The 17079-nt window shown below is 48.9% G+C and overlaps 1 protein-coding gene across 1 annotated transcript; it reads right to left on the reverse strand.

Moving 5' to 3' along the window:
- Positions 1–13113: 13113 nt before the first annotated feature.
- Positions 13114–15717, reverse strand: LOC125943040 (uncharacterized). The gene is made up of 2 exons (XM_049661374.1): positions 15386–15717; positions 13114–14749 (listed from the first exon to the last, which is right to left on the reverse strand). Exons 1-2 carry the CDS (start codon positions 15680–15682, stop codon positions 13490–13492), a joined length of 1557 nt encoding a protein of 518 aa, XP_049517331.1. The 5' UTR covers positions 15683–15717; the 3' UTR covers positions 13114–13489.
- Between the last annotated feature and the right edge of the window lie 1362 nt (positions 15718–17079).

A 17079-nucleotide genomic window follows, 5' to 3' on the forward strand; every position in this document is an offset into this window, starting at 1 on the left:
GACGTATATTTTTGGCTTAAAATAGTAGAAGAAAGATTTTCCGCTTACCGCTTCTCTGTTCTCCGTCACGTTTCGCCGAAATATAGCGATTTATGGTCGAGATTGTTCAATATAGTACTTCGCCCTCTTACTTGCCTGGCTTAACAAAAATGGTAGTTTCGTTAGCAGGGCGAAGCATGCGCTTGACAGTGATTGCAAGGCTTAGCGCTGCACCTGAACCGCTCGAACGCTGTTGTGAGTATATGCCGGCACGACATGGCTCCAAACAGCACCCAAGACAGCTTTTGCTGGGCATAAGGACCAGCTTCCTGGCAACTACCAGGCGTTACAGTACCCTGACCTCACGAGCGCCTCCAGTGGCGCAATGTCGACAAACCGACAGCAATGCCGTCGGTTTGTCGGAAATTTTCGGAAAGTGCGCAGCACAAGTAAGAAAGGGTGTACTACAAACTGCGCTCAGAAATTGAGCACACTGTTTTCTTTGCTGCGCATTCGGATCATTGTCGTAACACCTATTTCGTAGTGTTTTCATTTCAGAAAGCTACGCGTTATCGTTAGCTTGGCGCGTATGCTTGGTGTATGCGCGGCATGCTTTAGCTAGTACTGCAGACGTGCGCGTGCCGCAGTTTCGCAGCCTGACCCGGGCTGGACGCTAGCAGAAAGCGGTCCAGCCCAAACCGATGATGTACCAAGACGTTTCATGATGTCTGACAGCGCGAATTTAGAGAATGGACGGCGAAGGAGGCGACAAACCGAGACAAGCGCTGACTTTAAACTGATCTTAATTTCCGCAAAAAAGCAAGCATGCAAACGGGGGGTACATGCGCAATTTAACACTGACGCTGGCTCATCAGTGACAAAAAACAAACGCCGAAAGACAGTCATTGTCAAGGAGCGGGCGATCTTTTCTCGCGCATCCCAAATATGATACCTCCTTGGTCGATAGGGCTCTTGACGGCTTGCTTACCGCATCTTTCTCTTGAGTTGCCGCTGCTTCTGTTGCAAGTCTGGTCTGGCCATGTGCGTACCTAGCTGTAACAGTAGTGTCATTGAAGAGAGGGCTACAACCGCACGCTGAACAATGTAGTGCCAAGAAGCCATCCCTGCCCTTCTTAGTTTCTTGATGATGGTTTTGAAGGCGGTAAGCAATCCGTCAATAGCCTTACCAACCAAGGAGCTATCATATTTGGAATGCGCGAGAAAGGATGCGCCCGCTCCTTGACAATGACTGGCTTCGGGCGTTTGTGTACAGATATATAACCCATATTTGTACAAATATGATTGTGTGGAAATACAACATGTCTGAATGCCAGATTAGATTGTACCTTGAGGCTTTCCTTGTGCTTTATTATATTGGTCGAATAATCTAGCTAGAAATGGATCATATCAGCATGCTCTAACATTGATTTAATGCATATTAAGTACATAACTAGCTTACTAGATTGGGATGCTTTTTTAATTTCCAGTGGAGGAGCCACAACATCTGCTCGGGTTACATAGGTTTTTGGTAATCTGGGGTTTCCAGCCCCATTTTAAGCTAATGTGCTGGAGCAGGTAGAAGCACAGGCATGTCAACGAGATTGGCCAATAATTCCGGTAGCTTCTTTATGGTTGCCAATACGAATACAAAATCCTCGTGTTCTATTTTGTTATTGAACAAACAAACGTACTCCTACCAAGGTATTTAATGTCTGCCGTAAGGCTACTCCACTATGCCACGCACTGCCGCATGTTGACTGAAGCTTCTTCATACCGATTCACAGCATACTAACAATGCGAGTCACAGGACGAGAAAGTAGACGACGCCCATGTCTGTTGGAATACTATGATGCTAGGTATACAAGTGACTGTAGCTCCCCTAAAAAGATTGTGGTGTTGGCTTTTATGCCTTTCGATATATTTAGAGCGTACTTCTCTAGATAAATGCAGCACACGCGCCGCGATGGACGGACCAGGCTAGCACTAAGATTGACGTTCACAACTTAAATTCCATTGCACGTTCAGTAATCAGACACAGATCATTGGCGGGTTCCATAAGGGGCAGACGTGAACTTTCGGGTTGGTTCAAGAATAGGGATAGGAGCAGGATCCGCTTATGCACAATTACGAGCAATACTCGTATACGCACATCACTTCTTCAGAAGCTGACGCTAAGCACGGGTAGCGCGAGGGTCTCTCTGCGCTGACAAGACGACTTCACTGCAGCCGAAATCCGAATACTGCATATGCGATGAGGATAGCTATATACGCTTGTTGATAGGTCTTCTTGTAATTTGCCGTAGCGCAGGCAGAACGACACGGACATAGAAGGCACGAGAGAGCGCAAAGCGCTGAACGGCCCCCTGCGAACAGCTTTTTAGGCCCCGCCATGTCTTGTCGCACTAAACTTCAGAAACCGGTGTTGCACACTCCAAAAGAAATTTAAACTTCGAAGTGCTTTTAAATTACAAGCACGCGTAATATTTGCTCCTGTTAAAGATAGGTCAATAATATCGCAATTCAAAGGGGTTATTCCCTACATTTGAAAAATTATGCGGCCTATGCCACAAAACCTGGCAGCAAGCAACCCTGCACGTCGCACCAGCCGCATTGTTGAAAACGCAATCGTGTGAAATGAGCGCTCTAAAATCGCATTGCGATGCATGCCACTGCACCATATTTTTTTTTTGTTCCAGTCGCAGGATGTGGAACAGCCGTAACATACGAGTATTCCGGTGTCTAAGGCGTGGTCATCCATTTAGTGAGCGCAATGTTGTGTTTCAACCTGCTACTCTCCTGCTCACTGGAGGCTCTTCGAAAACCTACCCCCATGGACTTACGAAAGCCGGATGTACGGAGAAGTTGACTCGGCAAATCAATGATGAGTGCATAACCAGCCCGAGCTGTCAAACAGCTATTGTGAGCCTACAGGCGGTATAAGTCCAATAAATGCAAGTAGTGTCTTCATCATGGTGTAGTAACCTGAAATCACAACTATACGATGTAAATATAATGCACAAGACACGCCGAAAGAACAGAGCGCCTTATTAGGAGGTCCTTACGACAGAAAAAAAGAATCACCGGCTGCGTGGTTCCTACATAGCGAATAAGTGCAGTGCAACCATCCCAAAAATATGAAAACAGGTATGCAGGCATGGCGCATCATTGCTGCTAAAATATCGAACCTATGCTTCCTTAATGAATAAAAAGGAGCAAGTTTTAATCAAACATGTATTTCACCCGCATGTGAGACAATGAGATTCAACGGCAAAGTTCTAAGGTTTGGCATCCCCCATCAGTATCAGCCGCTTCCTGAACATTATGCACACTAAACAGGAATGCTAAGGCAAGCATCATTGGTGTGTCATACTTCGGCAACGTAAAACAGCCACACTTATGCTTAGGCGTACAGATATGCGTAAGTGCAATTAACGTAAGTGATGAACGTTTGCAATAGACGAAGGAAAGCGTTTTAATTTTTTTTTACCTTTCGAGCTGTTCGTCTCTCTTGTGGACAACTCGACACCGGCGCATTCCATTGCCTAGAATGGCTCTTGATCCAACGGACACAGTCCACCGCCTCCTCGAGAGCTGACTACTTTGCAGGACGGGTCCAGAATGTGCCAGCATCACAACAGCACTAAAGGGACTTTTCACGTGATGTCATCGACGCAGCATGTCATCATGCTCGTACCTTAACATGGCGGCCATGGTGAAGTCAGCGTACCGAATTATCCCACGTACATCTTGCTGCTTTTTCTTGCGAGCCACCGGCCTATCTGACCGACTGTGATCAGAACGCTCTTCCGGTGCAATGAAACAATCGCACACCTTCTTTGTGAGTGCCCTCGTTTTAACCCGCAGAGAGCAGCTCTCTCAGCCACGATAGGTCAACTGGACAAACGCTTAATAACGCAAATCAACATCCTTGGAAACTGGCCTACACGAACAACAGCGCGAGCCACCTTGAAGGCACTGTTGCGTTATTTAAAAGACACCGAACTCAGTGACAAATTGTGACTCTACACTGTGTGACGTAGGATGTGACGTTGACACTATGCAACACTAGAACGCCTTCGCAGACTGCGTGACAATGCCCATAGTTTGTGTGTGTGTGATTTTTTTCTTTCCTTTTTTCCCTTTTTTGTACTTATTTTTTTTTCTCTGTCTCTCTCCTGTCGAATCCCTTTACCCCTCCCCCGGTACAGGGTAGCCAACCGGAGATAATGTCTGGTTAACCTCCCTGTCTTTCCTTTACCTTTTATTGCGATAGCAATTATATGGACACTCCAAAGCAGATTTCTGCCGTCGGCGTCGCCGTCGCCGTGAGGTTGCGTATGACGTCAATGGAGATGAAATCGTCGCCGCGCGCCGCCGTATGCTGTATGTGAGAGTGAAAGGGCGCGAGGGACGCGCGCTTTCACGGGGAGTGAACGCACGGCGGAGAACAAACACGCGTTCTGCGCCGTGCTCCCTTAAGGGCTGCAGAAATAGGCGTCTCTGTCTCTTTCCTCCTTTACAATCACCATATATGTAGAGCAAACGCGCCCTCTTCCGACGCGCGAAAGGCCGGGGGGGGGGGGGGGAGGCCACGTTTAGCTGCGGCACCAAGTGCCTATTTATATCAGAGGCTCCGGCAACAGTCACCAACGCCGCACGCATCTTGTGCGAACGCGGGCAAAACGCCGACGGCGTCCACAACAGTTCTGCGTGTTGCCGGTGCTACTGCATGTCCAAGTTACTAGCCGGGTGGCGCGGGGTGTCCCCTGCGTCTTCTCTGGACCTCAATAAAGTTATTTCACTCACTCACTCACACAGCTGATTAAGCTGCTATCATTACTCCGTATAGCTCTCTACAAATTTGCAACCCGCCGCGGTAGCTCAGTCAGCTAAGGCGTTGCGCTGCTGAGCTCGTGATCGCGGGATCGAATCCCGGCCGCGGCGACCGCATTTCGGTGGAGGCGAAATGCAAAAACGCCCGTGTGCTTGCGTTGTAGTGCACGTTAAAGAACCCCAGGTGGTCAAAATTAATCCGGAGCCCTCCACTACGGCGTGCCTCATAATCAGAACTGGTTTTGGCACGTAAAACCCCAGAAAGAAGAAGAAGGAACAAATTTGCTAACGCAATTGATGCTTCGCCTTTAAGGTGAAACTGCGCCTTTTTAACACGAAAGTGTTTTATGCCGGGGTCCACCAAGACTTCACTGACGTATTTCCGTCACGGAAATACGTCAGCTTACAATGTACACGAACATAATACAAAGAAAGAAACCAGAAGAAAAAGTTCCACAAACATGCAAAATTTGGAAATCGAACCCACGACCTCTCGGTCCGCGACGATAGATCGCCGAGCGTTTAACCCATTGCGCCACAAACGCATTTGCAGAGAGCTACACAGACGCGCCTTATATATCTAACACTCCTCCGTGTACCCGCGCTCTTGCTCGGGGCGGTGCCGCCGCCTACGAGCAGAAAAGAGAAGTACTGCATTATGACACTAACGCGCACCGACAGTGAACGCTTCGGTGGTCTCAGCACTACGACGCCTCGATGCCAGCATTCGAAGGGACGCTGGCATCAAGAAGCACTACCAACGCCACCTAGGTGGCGTTCACCGTACTCAGCACAGCGGAGCGTGGCCTCCGCAATTAGCTCTGAAATGTTTCTGAAGTTGATCGCGGAGGCTGCAATTACGACGCGCTGTACGCGCTGATTTGACTCGGTGACGATTCAGTTACGTGCTTTGTCTTGCGCGTTGTATTAGTGTGTCAGTTACGTGCTTCGTCTTTCGCGTTGTGCTAGCGTGTGCAGCGTAGTGCAGCTTCCATATGCACGACGGTTGCTCATGGTCATCGACGTTGGTAGTCGTGATGGAGGAGACGTGCCACCAGGCGTCAGCGTGGGTGCATCAACGCCTAAGGGCGCTTTAGCCACAAAACACCAATAGACATTATATATCAATGTGCAATAAACATTACACTACTTCTGTGAAGACACGTTTCACTTTCGTGTTCTATGCCGATTCCTATATAAGAGGGATCAATCACATTTTTTTCTCTCTCTCTTGACGGGAACGGTTTTTCACCGGATCATCAGTGTTATCGATTTGCCCCTGTCCGCAAGACAGATTTCGTGCTGTCGTGCAGTCACGTTTTATTCCGATAGCAATTATATGACACTCCAGGAGCATTTCTGCTGTCGTCGTCGCTGTGATGTTCCGTATGAAGTTCAAGGGCGATAACATCGTTGCCGCGCGCCTTATCCTGTAAAAACGTGCAATGGTGAGCCGACGATAGTGGTACAATGTCACGCGCGCAAGGAAGGAAGGGGGGTAGGGAAGCGCACCGTCTTGCGTCGGGCGCAGGGGAGGGAGCCCCCCTCGCCCCCAACCTTCTACTCCAGCGGCGGCGGCGTCTGTCGCGGGCGCGCGTGGCCGCGCGGGCCTTATCTTGAAAGCTAACTGCGAGGGGACAGAGTCCGCCGAGTGCTGATAGCTTCGTGTGCGCTGTGTTCTCGCTGCTTAGGAGGCGCTGAAGTGAGAGGCAGCAGGAGAATTCGCTGGCTGCTGCTACCACGCTTTCTAAATCCAGCGTTCTGACAGCAGGTGTGTACGGTCATCGAGTGAGATGTGGTCATGTTTGCTTGTGCGCGCGTGACACCATGCTTGTTAATTTACTTAGTAAGCTAATGCTGTTTATAAGGCTGATAACGCTACTATCCTTCCTTCGTAGAGCTGTCTGCGAATTTGCTATAGCGATCGATGCTTTGCCTGTCGTGCAAAAGCGTGACTTTCTGTGTTCATGCTGCTTCTCGGCTAGCTAGTACCCCAATATATCGGCCACGATGACGTCAACATAAACTATCTATACATGCATTCGTCGCATCCTCGACAAATCCCGTCGGTCACCAGCTCGCTGCGGCAACGACGTGGTAGCGAAAACGGTGCACACGTCATCGCTCGGGATCCGACATAGTGACGTGTCTTCGGGCACTTATCTTGAACTCGCACTATAGCACAATGGCGAGTAGCTGGTGATTGAGCCTGCGAACCCTGCGGCTACTTAGTAGTCTGGTATACCGCGGCTTGCGTAGCAGCAAGGGCAAATACATCTTGTTTTCGCGTGACGTCACGCACGCAGCTTCTCAGCCAACAACACCTAGATAGCACAAGGCCTACACACTGCGATCCATGACGTCATGATACCTGGCCCGACTGTCATAGAATCTAATGGGGATGCTCCCGCGTAAGCAACAGTGATTTTGACGTCACCGCTTTCGTCACGCCATCCTTAGCAATGGAAATTTCCGGCCAGGTAGCATGACGTCATAGAGCGGAGTGCGTAGGCCTGTGTAAGCTAGGTGTAGTTGTCTCAGCACGACGGCCACGATGACGTCACTGCAGCACATCTACCATTACGCGCAAATTGTTACGCTTTTTTCACGGGGACCATTTTTCGCCGTATTATCACAGTTATCGATTTGTCGCTCGGCGAAAGACGCGCGTGTCATTCTGTCACATTTCATGTTGGTGCAGCTTCTCTAGTATCCTGAGATGGCGACCATGATGACGTCGGTGTAAAGAAACTACAGGGTGTTTCACTTCATCATCGTCGTCGTCATCATCATCATCATCATCATCAGCCTCTATTTATGTCCACTGGAGAACGAAGGCCTCTGCCTGCGATCTCCAATTCGCCTTGCGCTACCTGATTCCAACTTGCGCCTGCAAATTTCCTAACTTCATCAGCCCACCTAGTTTTCTGCTGTTCTCGACTGCGCTTCCCTTCTCTTGGTATCCATTCTGTAACTCTAATGGTCCACTGATTATCCATTCATGCTACGCATTACATGGCTTGCCCAGCTCCATTTTTTTCTCTTAATGTCAACTAGAATATCGACTATCCCCGTTTGCTCTCAGATCCACACCACTCTTTTCCCGTCTCTTAACGTTAGGCGTAATATTTTTCGTTCCATCGCCCTTTTTGTGTGTTCCTTAACTTGTTCTCGAGCTTCTTAGTTAACCTCCAAGTATCTGCCTCATATGTTAGCAACGGTAGAATGTAATGACTGTACCCTTTCCTCTTCAACGACAGTGGTAAGCTCCTCGTCAGGGTTTGGCAATGCCTGCCGTATGCACTCCAACCCAATGAATAATTTTATTCATTTTGTTTCACTTAACTTGGGCCAAACATTAAAAATATACAAGTGCTACGTAGCTGGACAGACCCAAGGTAATGTTGTTTGCCGTCGCTTGTAGACACTTAAATAAATTTTGCATTTCGCGTAATTAGATAATTAGTCTCAATAGTTATTTGACTTCTCATTATCATTAGATAAAAAGTGTCAATGAGAAAATTGTTGAACAACATGAGGAACTCCCAATACAGCTTTCCGTTGCTAAATACGTGCTACACAAAAGTTATCCTCCGAGCGTGAAAGATGCCCGCGAACACATGCAAAGTGCCTCGAGTGGCCAGTCGCGTGGCAATTGGTTTTAGTTTAGAGTAATATTAAAAAACGAAAACTCCATGTACGCGAGTTTTGTTTTCCTTCACCACGAATATAAAAATGCGCACTTCCACCGTCCTCTGCTACGTACACTCGTGCGCCCTTTAATGTCTGTTAGTAGTTTTTTGGCGTCAGAATGGTATATAATTTCAATCGTGCCCTTCTCTAATGCGCATTTGTACATTTACAAGAACAGATATCTGAGCGATTTTGTAGAAGTGCATGGTTGACCCAAAAGCGCAAGGAAGCGGAAAACAGTGATGAGAAGATCACAAGACGGGGTAGGACAATGCCTGCCCTGTCCGGCGGTCGTCTCGTGCCTTTTTTCGTACTACATGGCCTCTTACGCCAGTCGTGCCCTTTATTGAGTGACACTCCGGTATGTTGTACTCCTTCAAATAGTTTGTTCTTAACGCCGCAAAGCGTCGGCAACGATAATAACACGAAAACTCGAAAACCCGCGAAAACGTCGCCAAGCGTATCGCCCACCAAAAAAAAGGAAGCAAAGAAAAAGAACAGGCGTGGGGCGGATGGGGGGGGGGGGGGAGAGAGCAGGGGGAGGGGAGTGAAGCTCATGACTTAGACGTTACGCGATCCCTCGGCTCCTTTCCACACTGCCTAACCACCTTGTCTTTCCCTTTCTCTCTTTCTCTCGCTCACGGCTTGATTCCTGGGAAGGAATGTCTCACCCAAGGCACCTGAGGCAAAGGGAGAGTATCTTTTCAGGCAGGGAAGCTCGCCTCCTGGCAGCATCGGATCGTGACAATTAAATTTTCCCTGGCTCCCCTATTCATTAAGCAATTTGAAAGAAAAAATTCTCGCGCTGAGCGTTCCTTAGACAGCATCGTACTACGTCCAGACTATACCCGAAATTTCCGACAGCTTCGAGGAGCACTTTCCCACGATAAGTTTTAACTTAATGAAGCACATATGTCGGTGTTTGACAGAAGCAGTAGTAAGGTATGGAGGAGTTCCTGGGGTTCACTTTGATCACGTGGCTGTTCAATAAAGGTACTCTAAACGAAAAATAAGTCGGGCTGTGTTAGTGAAATCTCGTACAGCATACAGAAAAGGCGGCGATCAAACTGTGAGAAGATGCATGTTAAGCCATAAAATACCCATAAACAAAGGACCGGTCACGACAGCGTCTTCAGAATCTCGCACCAGCTGTCAGTGACGTGATCAGTTTTTGCTGCAGCCGAGCAGGTCTAGCTGGCATTTGTATGCGTAAAGGTGAACAACGTTTCATCTTAACGGAGCCAAAAACTGACCGGAGCATATTTTCAAAATTTCTACAGCCAAGAAGCGGCCAAAGTGCGAGGAAATAATTGGAACTCCGGTGCCGCCACACTGACGTACAGGCGCTGGGGTTAGGCGCGAAGTTTGCAAAATTATACTTCGAGATTAATTTTTTATCCTAATAACAAACATTTAATACGAAGTTAACGGAATTTTTTAAAGAGTACGTTGTCACTGTGAAAGGATGTTGCGTTTCTCTTCAGTGTCCCTTTAAAATGACAGATAAACAAAAGCAGCAAATCACTTGAGGCTGATAAAATTGTTTGTCCCGTTTTTGGGTTTAGTTCAGCGAAGTAAGATTGTTGTGTCAAATATACGAAAAAACCCGCCGCGGTGGCTCAGTCAGCTAAGGCGTGGCGCTGCTGTGCACGAGATCGAATCCCGGCTGCGGCGACCGCATTTCGATGGAGGAAAAATGCAAGAACGCCCGTGTGTTTGCGTTGTAGTGCGCGTTAAAGAACCCCTGGTGGTCAAAATTAATCCGGAGTCCTCCACTACGGCGTGCCTCATAATCAGAACTGGTTTTGGCACGTGAAACCCCAGAAAGAAGAATAAATATGCGAAAAATCAATGGATCAGCGTGACAGCGTAGATGGCTGGCAGGCCCTACGCGTACGGGTCTGTACCCATCTGCCACGCCTAGCACACCACCCAGGGCGATCCCCCTCTTTCTCTTTAGTCCTCTATCCCCCCCTCTTCCTTTTCTCTCTCTTTTCTTCAGGTGCAAATAAAGATTATTATTAATAGGACGCAGTGTTGAGCGCGAACGTCTGTTTTGTTCTGTATTATCACTTGTTAAACCTGCACTCCGTTGGTCAGGTCTGCGGAACAAAAAGGGGGGATTTCCGAAAAAAAAAATCCGTATTGGCGTGTGGATAGAGAGAGCTGTTCAAAATTACATGAATCAATGGGTTGCAGCTGGAAGTACGTGGAGAGCCTTTTTTGGGGTTGCTCTCGGTGTGATGTTCTTTTTGTTGTTCCTATTCCTGTATTTAAATATTTATTTGGGTTGTTATTTTGTTGAAAGCAATAAATTGCTCAAGTAAATGATGGGAATTATTAAAGGAAATAGGAGCATTCTGGCAATAAAGCTGTTTTCGCTAACATGTATCTCCGGTGCATTGATTATGACGCAAATGCGCGTTCAGCACTTTCTGCAGTTGAACTCAAATTAATAAAGAATCAGCAATCGAGTTTCAGAAGTTAAAAAAAAAGTTGTCGCAGTTTCACCTGAAAGGCGAAGCATCAATTGCGATAGCAAACTTGTAGAGAGCTATACGGATTAATGATAGTAGCTTTATCAGCTGTATAAACTTGGGCATGCAGCAGCACCGGCAACACGCAGAACTGTTGTCGACGCCGTCGGCGTTTTGCCCGCGTTCGCACAAAATGCGTGCGGCGTTGGCGACTGTTGCCGGAGCCTCTGATATAAATAGGCACTTGGTGCCGCAGCTAAACGTCGCCTTCCTTCCCTCCCCCCCACGGCCTTTCGTGCGTCAGAAGAAGGTGCCTTTGCTCTACATATATGATGATGGTAAAGGAGGAAAGAGACGCCTACTTCTGCAGCCCTTAAGGGAGCACGGCACAGAACGCGCGTTTGTTCTCCGCCGTGCGTTCACTCCCCGTGAAAGCGCGCGTCCCTCGCGCCCTTCCACTCGCACATACAGCGTTCGGCAGCGCGCGGCGACGATTTCATCTCCATTGACGTCATACGGAACCTCACGGCGACGGCGACGGCAGAAATCTGCTTTGGAGTGTCCATATAATTGCTATCGCAATAAAACTAATTTCTTGGGCAACAAGTTCAGCTGCAAATGAGGTTAGAAAGATCGAGACATACAGCACATGTCACTAAAACCATTGCCAACAAAATGTAAGCAGGCTCCTGACACAAGGAAAGTCAACATTTTATTTATTAAACGTACAAAAAGTAACACAAAGCGTGCAAGATATACAAAATTATGCTAACTCTCAACACAGAAATAAACACATCACTTTCAAAGCTTTCAACAGATTAACCAGGCGTCTCGCGTCACCTGCACCTCCGTGATGTGAAATCACGGCACATTTGGCTTGTGATGGCATGTTTTACCAAGTGCTTACATTGATTTGCGGATTTTGCGTGACGACTTCTAGTTGCGACATGTCTTACAGTGCAAAAAAGTCAGAGGCCTGCGCAGCACAGTCACAGCGTAAGCTGGAGAAGCGGCTGCCCAGGTACTTAATTTTCTGCACCAAGCACTACAAGGTCTTATCGTCGTTCTCACGAGAACGATTTGTCCGCCCAGCGTCAACGGCGAGCGGTGGCTTTCGGCGCAACACGGCGGGCTCTTCACGTCAGTCTACTGAGCCCTACGTTGCCGGGTTGCAGCCGCACGCGCAGCTCCACGATTCGCTTCTTCAGCAGAGGTTCGTACCTTGCGAGGAAACGCCATAACGTGTACCGGAGAGCAAACAATCCAGACTGCGTGGCGCACATGTCACATCCCTTGACCCGTGGCATGATGCGATGCTGTTGATGATGATGACGATGGTTTATTGGCATCCCTCTCGAAACGGGGCGGTGACAAATCGTCACCTAGCTTACTTGGGTTAACCAGGTCCAGCTACATGCCCCATGTAACTGGTATATGCAACAGGAGGGGCATTCTGTAAGAGTCCTCCTAGTGTACTGTCCACTTCGGCTGTTGCTATTGGCTCCAGCAGCACGAGCGAGAAGGAGCCAGCCATAAAGTCCCTATATAAGAAAAGTACCGCCATCTACTCTTTCCTCCGCCACCTCCTCTCCTAAATCGCTTGCTTTTTCTTTACTTTTTGCTTGCGAAAGCCAAGTCGACGGTGGCGCACCTAGAAAGTCCACGTTGAAGCTTGCAGGCCGGGCGCGCGCCGCCGCCGCCGCCGGCGACTGCGGCTGCGCAGAGGACTTTCAACATGGCTCTGAGGCGGAAAAAAAAGAAAATATAAAGAAGTGAAAAGCGCGCGCTATCATCGTCCAATCGGAGGTACAGGAGAGAGAGAAGCGGCGTTTATCAAAGGATGGCGGTACTTTTCTTATATGGGGACTTTAGCCAGCCATTCTGCTTCGGGGCACCTGGTGGAATATAGCGCAACTGCAATGCAATGTTCGCACGTATCGACGTTACGCGGCGCGCATGTCACATCGCGCGACAAATGGCACGAGATGATGCTAATGATGATGATGATTTAATGTCTTTCCCTTCGAAACAAGACGGTGACAGTCACTTATCTGGCTTGATTTAGTCAGGTATGCTGTACATGTCTTATTTCTTGCATTTTTGTATACATCTCGTTAACCTTTTTCTTGCTCAAACCTTGTCTATCTATGTACAACTACATATGCAACTGCTACATGGCATGTCACCTGGTGTATTAAAAGATGCAACTGCAATATAAAGCGTGCACGCAAAAGAATATTTTTAAAAGCGTTCTAGACAGCATTGGCACGTCTCGTGACCACTCCTTGAGCCATCGGTAGATTTCACTTGAAAAGACATGCACCAGGCTGAGGAAGCCTTCACCGTGAATGTAGCTATGGCGCGCACTCGTAGCAACGCAGCTGGGCAGTGGCATCGCGCGCGTGCGCCCATGTATATATTGTGCGAGTAAATAGCAAAGCGCACCTGGCGCCACGGTAGTCGAACTTATACCAAAAAACACTTAAAGCTCCAGTAAAACGCGCAACCTATTCGTCGACGACGACTACGTCAAACTTCAGTTCACCGTCGCGAATGAAGCCAGTGTCCCGGGTTTGCGTGACTCCAGTTTTGAACAAGCGATCTGAGTTGCTGTTCTGTTCGGCGAAGTATTTTTCCAGCACGCAGTTTTTCTCGGGGTCTTCGTGCAGCATTGTCACACTCGTGACAGGTGATAGCAAGCGTGACGCACGCAGAAAGCCAGTGCAAGACACCGCCACAAGCAGAGCGTCGGAGGTGGACATCGCACGGACCGCGAATGACAAGCACGCGTCGGTCCGGTGCCAGCGTAACACTTGAGCCGACGGTCGGTCCCGGTAGGTGAACAGCTGGTCGGCGTTCTTGATGGTCAAGCGATACGTCACAAACCTGTTCTCTTCGATGCCGTCTCTTCGTGACGTCGCCAGAGTTTCGTCCGGGAAAAAGTGCAAGAAGTTTGGAAGTCGCTCGCAGTAAGCTGCCGGGCGCCGCGCGTAGGACGGAGCGCATTGGCGCAAGTGTTCTAGGGCAGTCAGCGAAACGCTCGCGAAAACCTCCAACTTTCGAAGGATTATAGCTTGTTCCTTACACGACGGCAACGAAGTTCCTGATCCACTTGCGCCTTGAAATGCGCCTCCTCGACGAACTTCCGGCGCCGAATCTCGCCTTGAACGATGAGCTATTGGGTGCTGCCGAGATTCGAACTCTCTGTGAACCTTCTCAGCGACACTGTTCGCAATTCTTTCCATCTCGCCTTTCAAGCCGTCCTCGCAGTCTTTAACCTTCCGGAGCAACTGCTCGGTGTGACTCTCGAGTTTTTCCGCGAGCTCGTTGTGGTCTCGACTAACCACCGAAGTTAGGCTCTCCGACACTTGCTGCATCACGCTTTTTAAATCACGCTCGCAGACTTCGAGCGTCCGGGTCATTTCAACCAACTGCAGGCCTTGGCTTCTGGACTGTTGGAACAGTTCGTTTACTCGACTCCGATATTGTAGCTCGGCCCACGATTCACTGATATGTACTTTCAACTCGGCTAGTGCTGCATTCAGCTCGTCAACTGTCAAATGACCGCCGTGCGATGTCGGCTGTTGTGTGCCAGCGGGGACGGCGCAACCGGCGAGGTAATGTGCCGGCAGGTTTTGCTGTAGGATTTTTTCTTCGCAGCGCTGACATTCTACCGCGTGGAATATGCAGTCTTTCTCGTAGTGATGCAGCAAAGATTCCATGGTGTCTGTGAACTCGCAACCTTGCGCTTCGTTCCAGCAGTGAGCCTGAAAACGAAACACGAAATAAACTATTTACAACACATGTATGGCCTAACGTTGAAGCCGTATATCAAGAACAGCGTCAGCGGCACTTAAGATAGTGTTGAGTGATGATAGCTAGGTTATGTTATGTCCAGGACTGCCCGAAAGCTGGATCCGCTGCACTCATTGGCTGAAAACACCACCTCAGGTAATCCAGGACTGTCAGGTAGCGATAATCGAAGAGGCCTACTATTTTGCTCTATAAAAACGAGATCGCTCGCGCACTCCACTTCTTGTCGCAGGGTCCGCCGCGGTGCCCCAGCTGCGGTTCGAATGCCATTCGGAATGGCAGCGTTCCAATGATGATGGAATGCAAAAACGTTCATGTACTTTTATTAGGTCGACGTTAAAGAACCCCCAAGTGGAAAAGAATAATATGTTATGTTAGATTCCAGTTATGGAATCTCTTTGTGTTACGGAGAATCCCGAGTAATCCGGCTCTTACTTTGGGACGTTAATTCTATGATTTTATGGATGCAAGCAAAAAAAGCGTCACAAACTGATCAAACATAGCGGCACTCGCGAAAGCGCGGGGTAAAACGTGTATAGTTTCATTCTCACTTAGAATTAATCTGTAACACTTGATGAGCATTCACTCACCTTCAAGCTGTTCGCCTTCCTCGCTGGCAAGCGGATCCTCTCGCATTCTTCTTCGTCGAAGGGCTCACGATCCAAAGGGCACAGGCAGCCGCCATCTTGGACGCTGGCTCTGAGGCACAGCTCACACAGAAAGTGCGAACACGGAAGCACGACCGTGCTCTTTGGAAGGACGCCGCACAGGCCGCAAATACGAGATTGCGGCACGTCCTCGGCGAGCCGCGTCGGTCTCCAGTTGACGCCGACGACGTCGTGGCCGACGATTCTGAGCAGATTTGCGTGCCTTCCCTGTTCTGCCATTACTACGTTCTGGCCACAATCGCTGCACTGACGGACACGGGGTATGTTCGTTTCGCTGACGCCGTCTGCAAAGTCGAGATAACTGCCGCTAGAAGTGAACGGTGGATTTATTTCGTTGTCATGGGAATGACTGAAAAGTTGGGTCTACCACGCGTGACACGTGCAAACTTCAAGACATGGTTCGCAACAAAATCTACGCAGAGCAGCCAGACCAAAGCGATTATAAACACTTCCGCGCATACACACAACACCTTCAAAATAATACAAAGCCCGTTACGCTGTATCTGACGTCATATATTGCACCGCACCATCGAAGGAGGGAGGAATGGTGGTTATCACGTCCTTGCTTTCACTGTCTTTCCTGCAATCTCTGCTCGTCTGCGCATTCACTGTCATGAGCAGCACCTAAAATTTAAATTATGGGGTTTTAACGTGCCAAAACATAGGCCGCACCTTAAAGGGGCCCTCAACCACCCCTTGCGCTTGGTGAAATAACATAGTCCGCAGGTAGCATACGCTGTTGTGAACATCTCAGCCAAGTTCTGCTGTCGTACGCGGCCCGTGGAGCCCGCAAGCGGAACGCGAAGTCACCTTTCTCTGAAACGCTCTCGTTTCGAAGGACTCCATGATCCTCGCTCTTTTCTGTGTGCTTTATTTCGTAATAAATAAAGCACACTCCAATACACGGCTGCTATTGGTCGCGGCGGTCGGCTACACCGCGGCTGCCACGAGGTGCCGCCACGAGTCCTGTGGCTAAGCGCGCTGAGGCTCGCTGAGGGCCACCGCGTTTGGCTTACGTTAGCGCTACGTAGGCACCAAAATCGGAAGCCCAAAATGAAATTTGAACTGCGTGCCACGTTGACGTTTCCGAGGCGGAGCGTTGTGGCCCCGCCCCACTCCGCCGTAGCCTTCTCAGTGCAAGGCATTGAAGGAGGAGGGGAGCACAGTGGAGGCCGTGTTTGACTGCCAATAACTCCGCTTCTGCTCAACGCATTGAAGTACTTTTTGCGGCAAAGTTATTCTGAAACAGCCTATTTTCACTTAAACTCTATTTATCCACTTCGTAAAAAGTAGTTCAGGGCCCCCTTAACACCGTATAATGAATGTTCGTAAAAAAGTACACAAAGTGAGATCATGCGTAACCTTTTGTAGAACTTCGGCGTTCGTAGCCATCAAACGTTCTTTTTCAAGCGAAGCTTGTACACGCTAAACTGCGTCGGCAATGTAACGCAGAGGCTATCATCATCAGCAATGGTTCGAGCGTCGTCGTCTTCTTCCACAGCTGGCTCCATTGCCGCTCATAACATTCCAGCGTAGATGTTTAATTTCTCTTCTGTCGTCGTAATGGGAAGGCAGCGTTTACGGGGGTATGAGCCATTCATTGTGAACGTAATCAC

The sequence above is a fragment of the Dermacentor silvarum genome, chromosome 2, assembly GCF_013339745.2.
Source record: "Dermacentor silvarum isolate Dsil-2018 chromosome 2, BIME_Dsil_1.4, whole genome shotgun sequence".
Classification (NCBI taxonomy): domain Eukaryota; kingdom Metazoa; phylum Arthropoda; class Arachnida; order Ixodida; family Ixodidae; genus Dermacentor; species Dermacentor silvarum.

What these genes read in the sequence shown, in the direction of transcription:
- LOC125943040 (XM_049661374.1), bottom strand. Translation starts at nt 15,682, where the DNA reads ATGGCAGAACAGGGAAGGCACGCAAATCTGCTCAGAATCGTCGGCCAC. An exon ending in GGAAGGCGAACAGCTTGAAG is followed by an intron (nt 14,750 to 15,385) that starts GTGAGTGAATGC and finishes TTTCGTTTTCAG; the next exon opens with GCTCACTGCTGGAACGAAGC.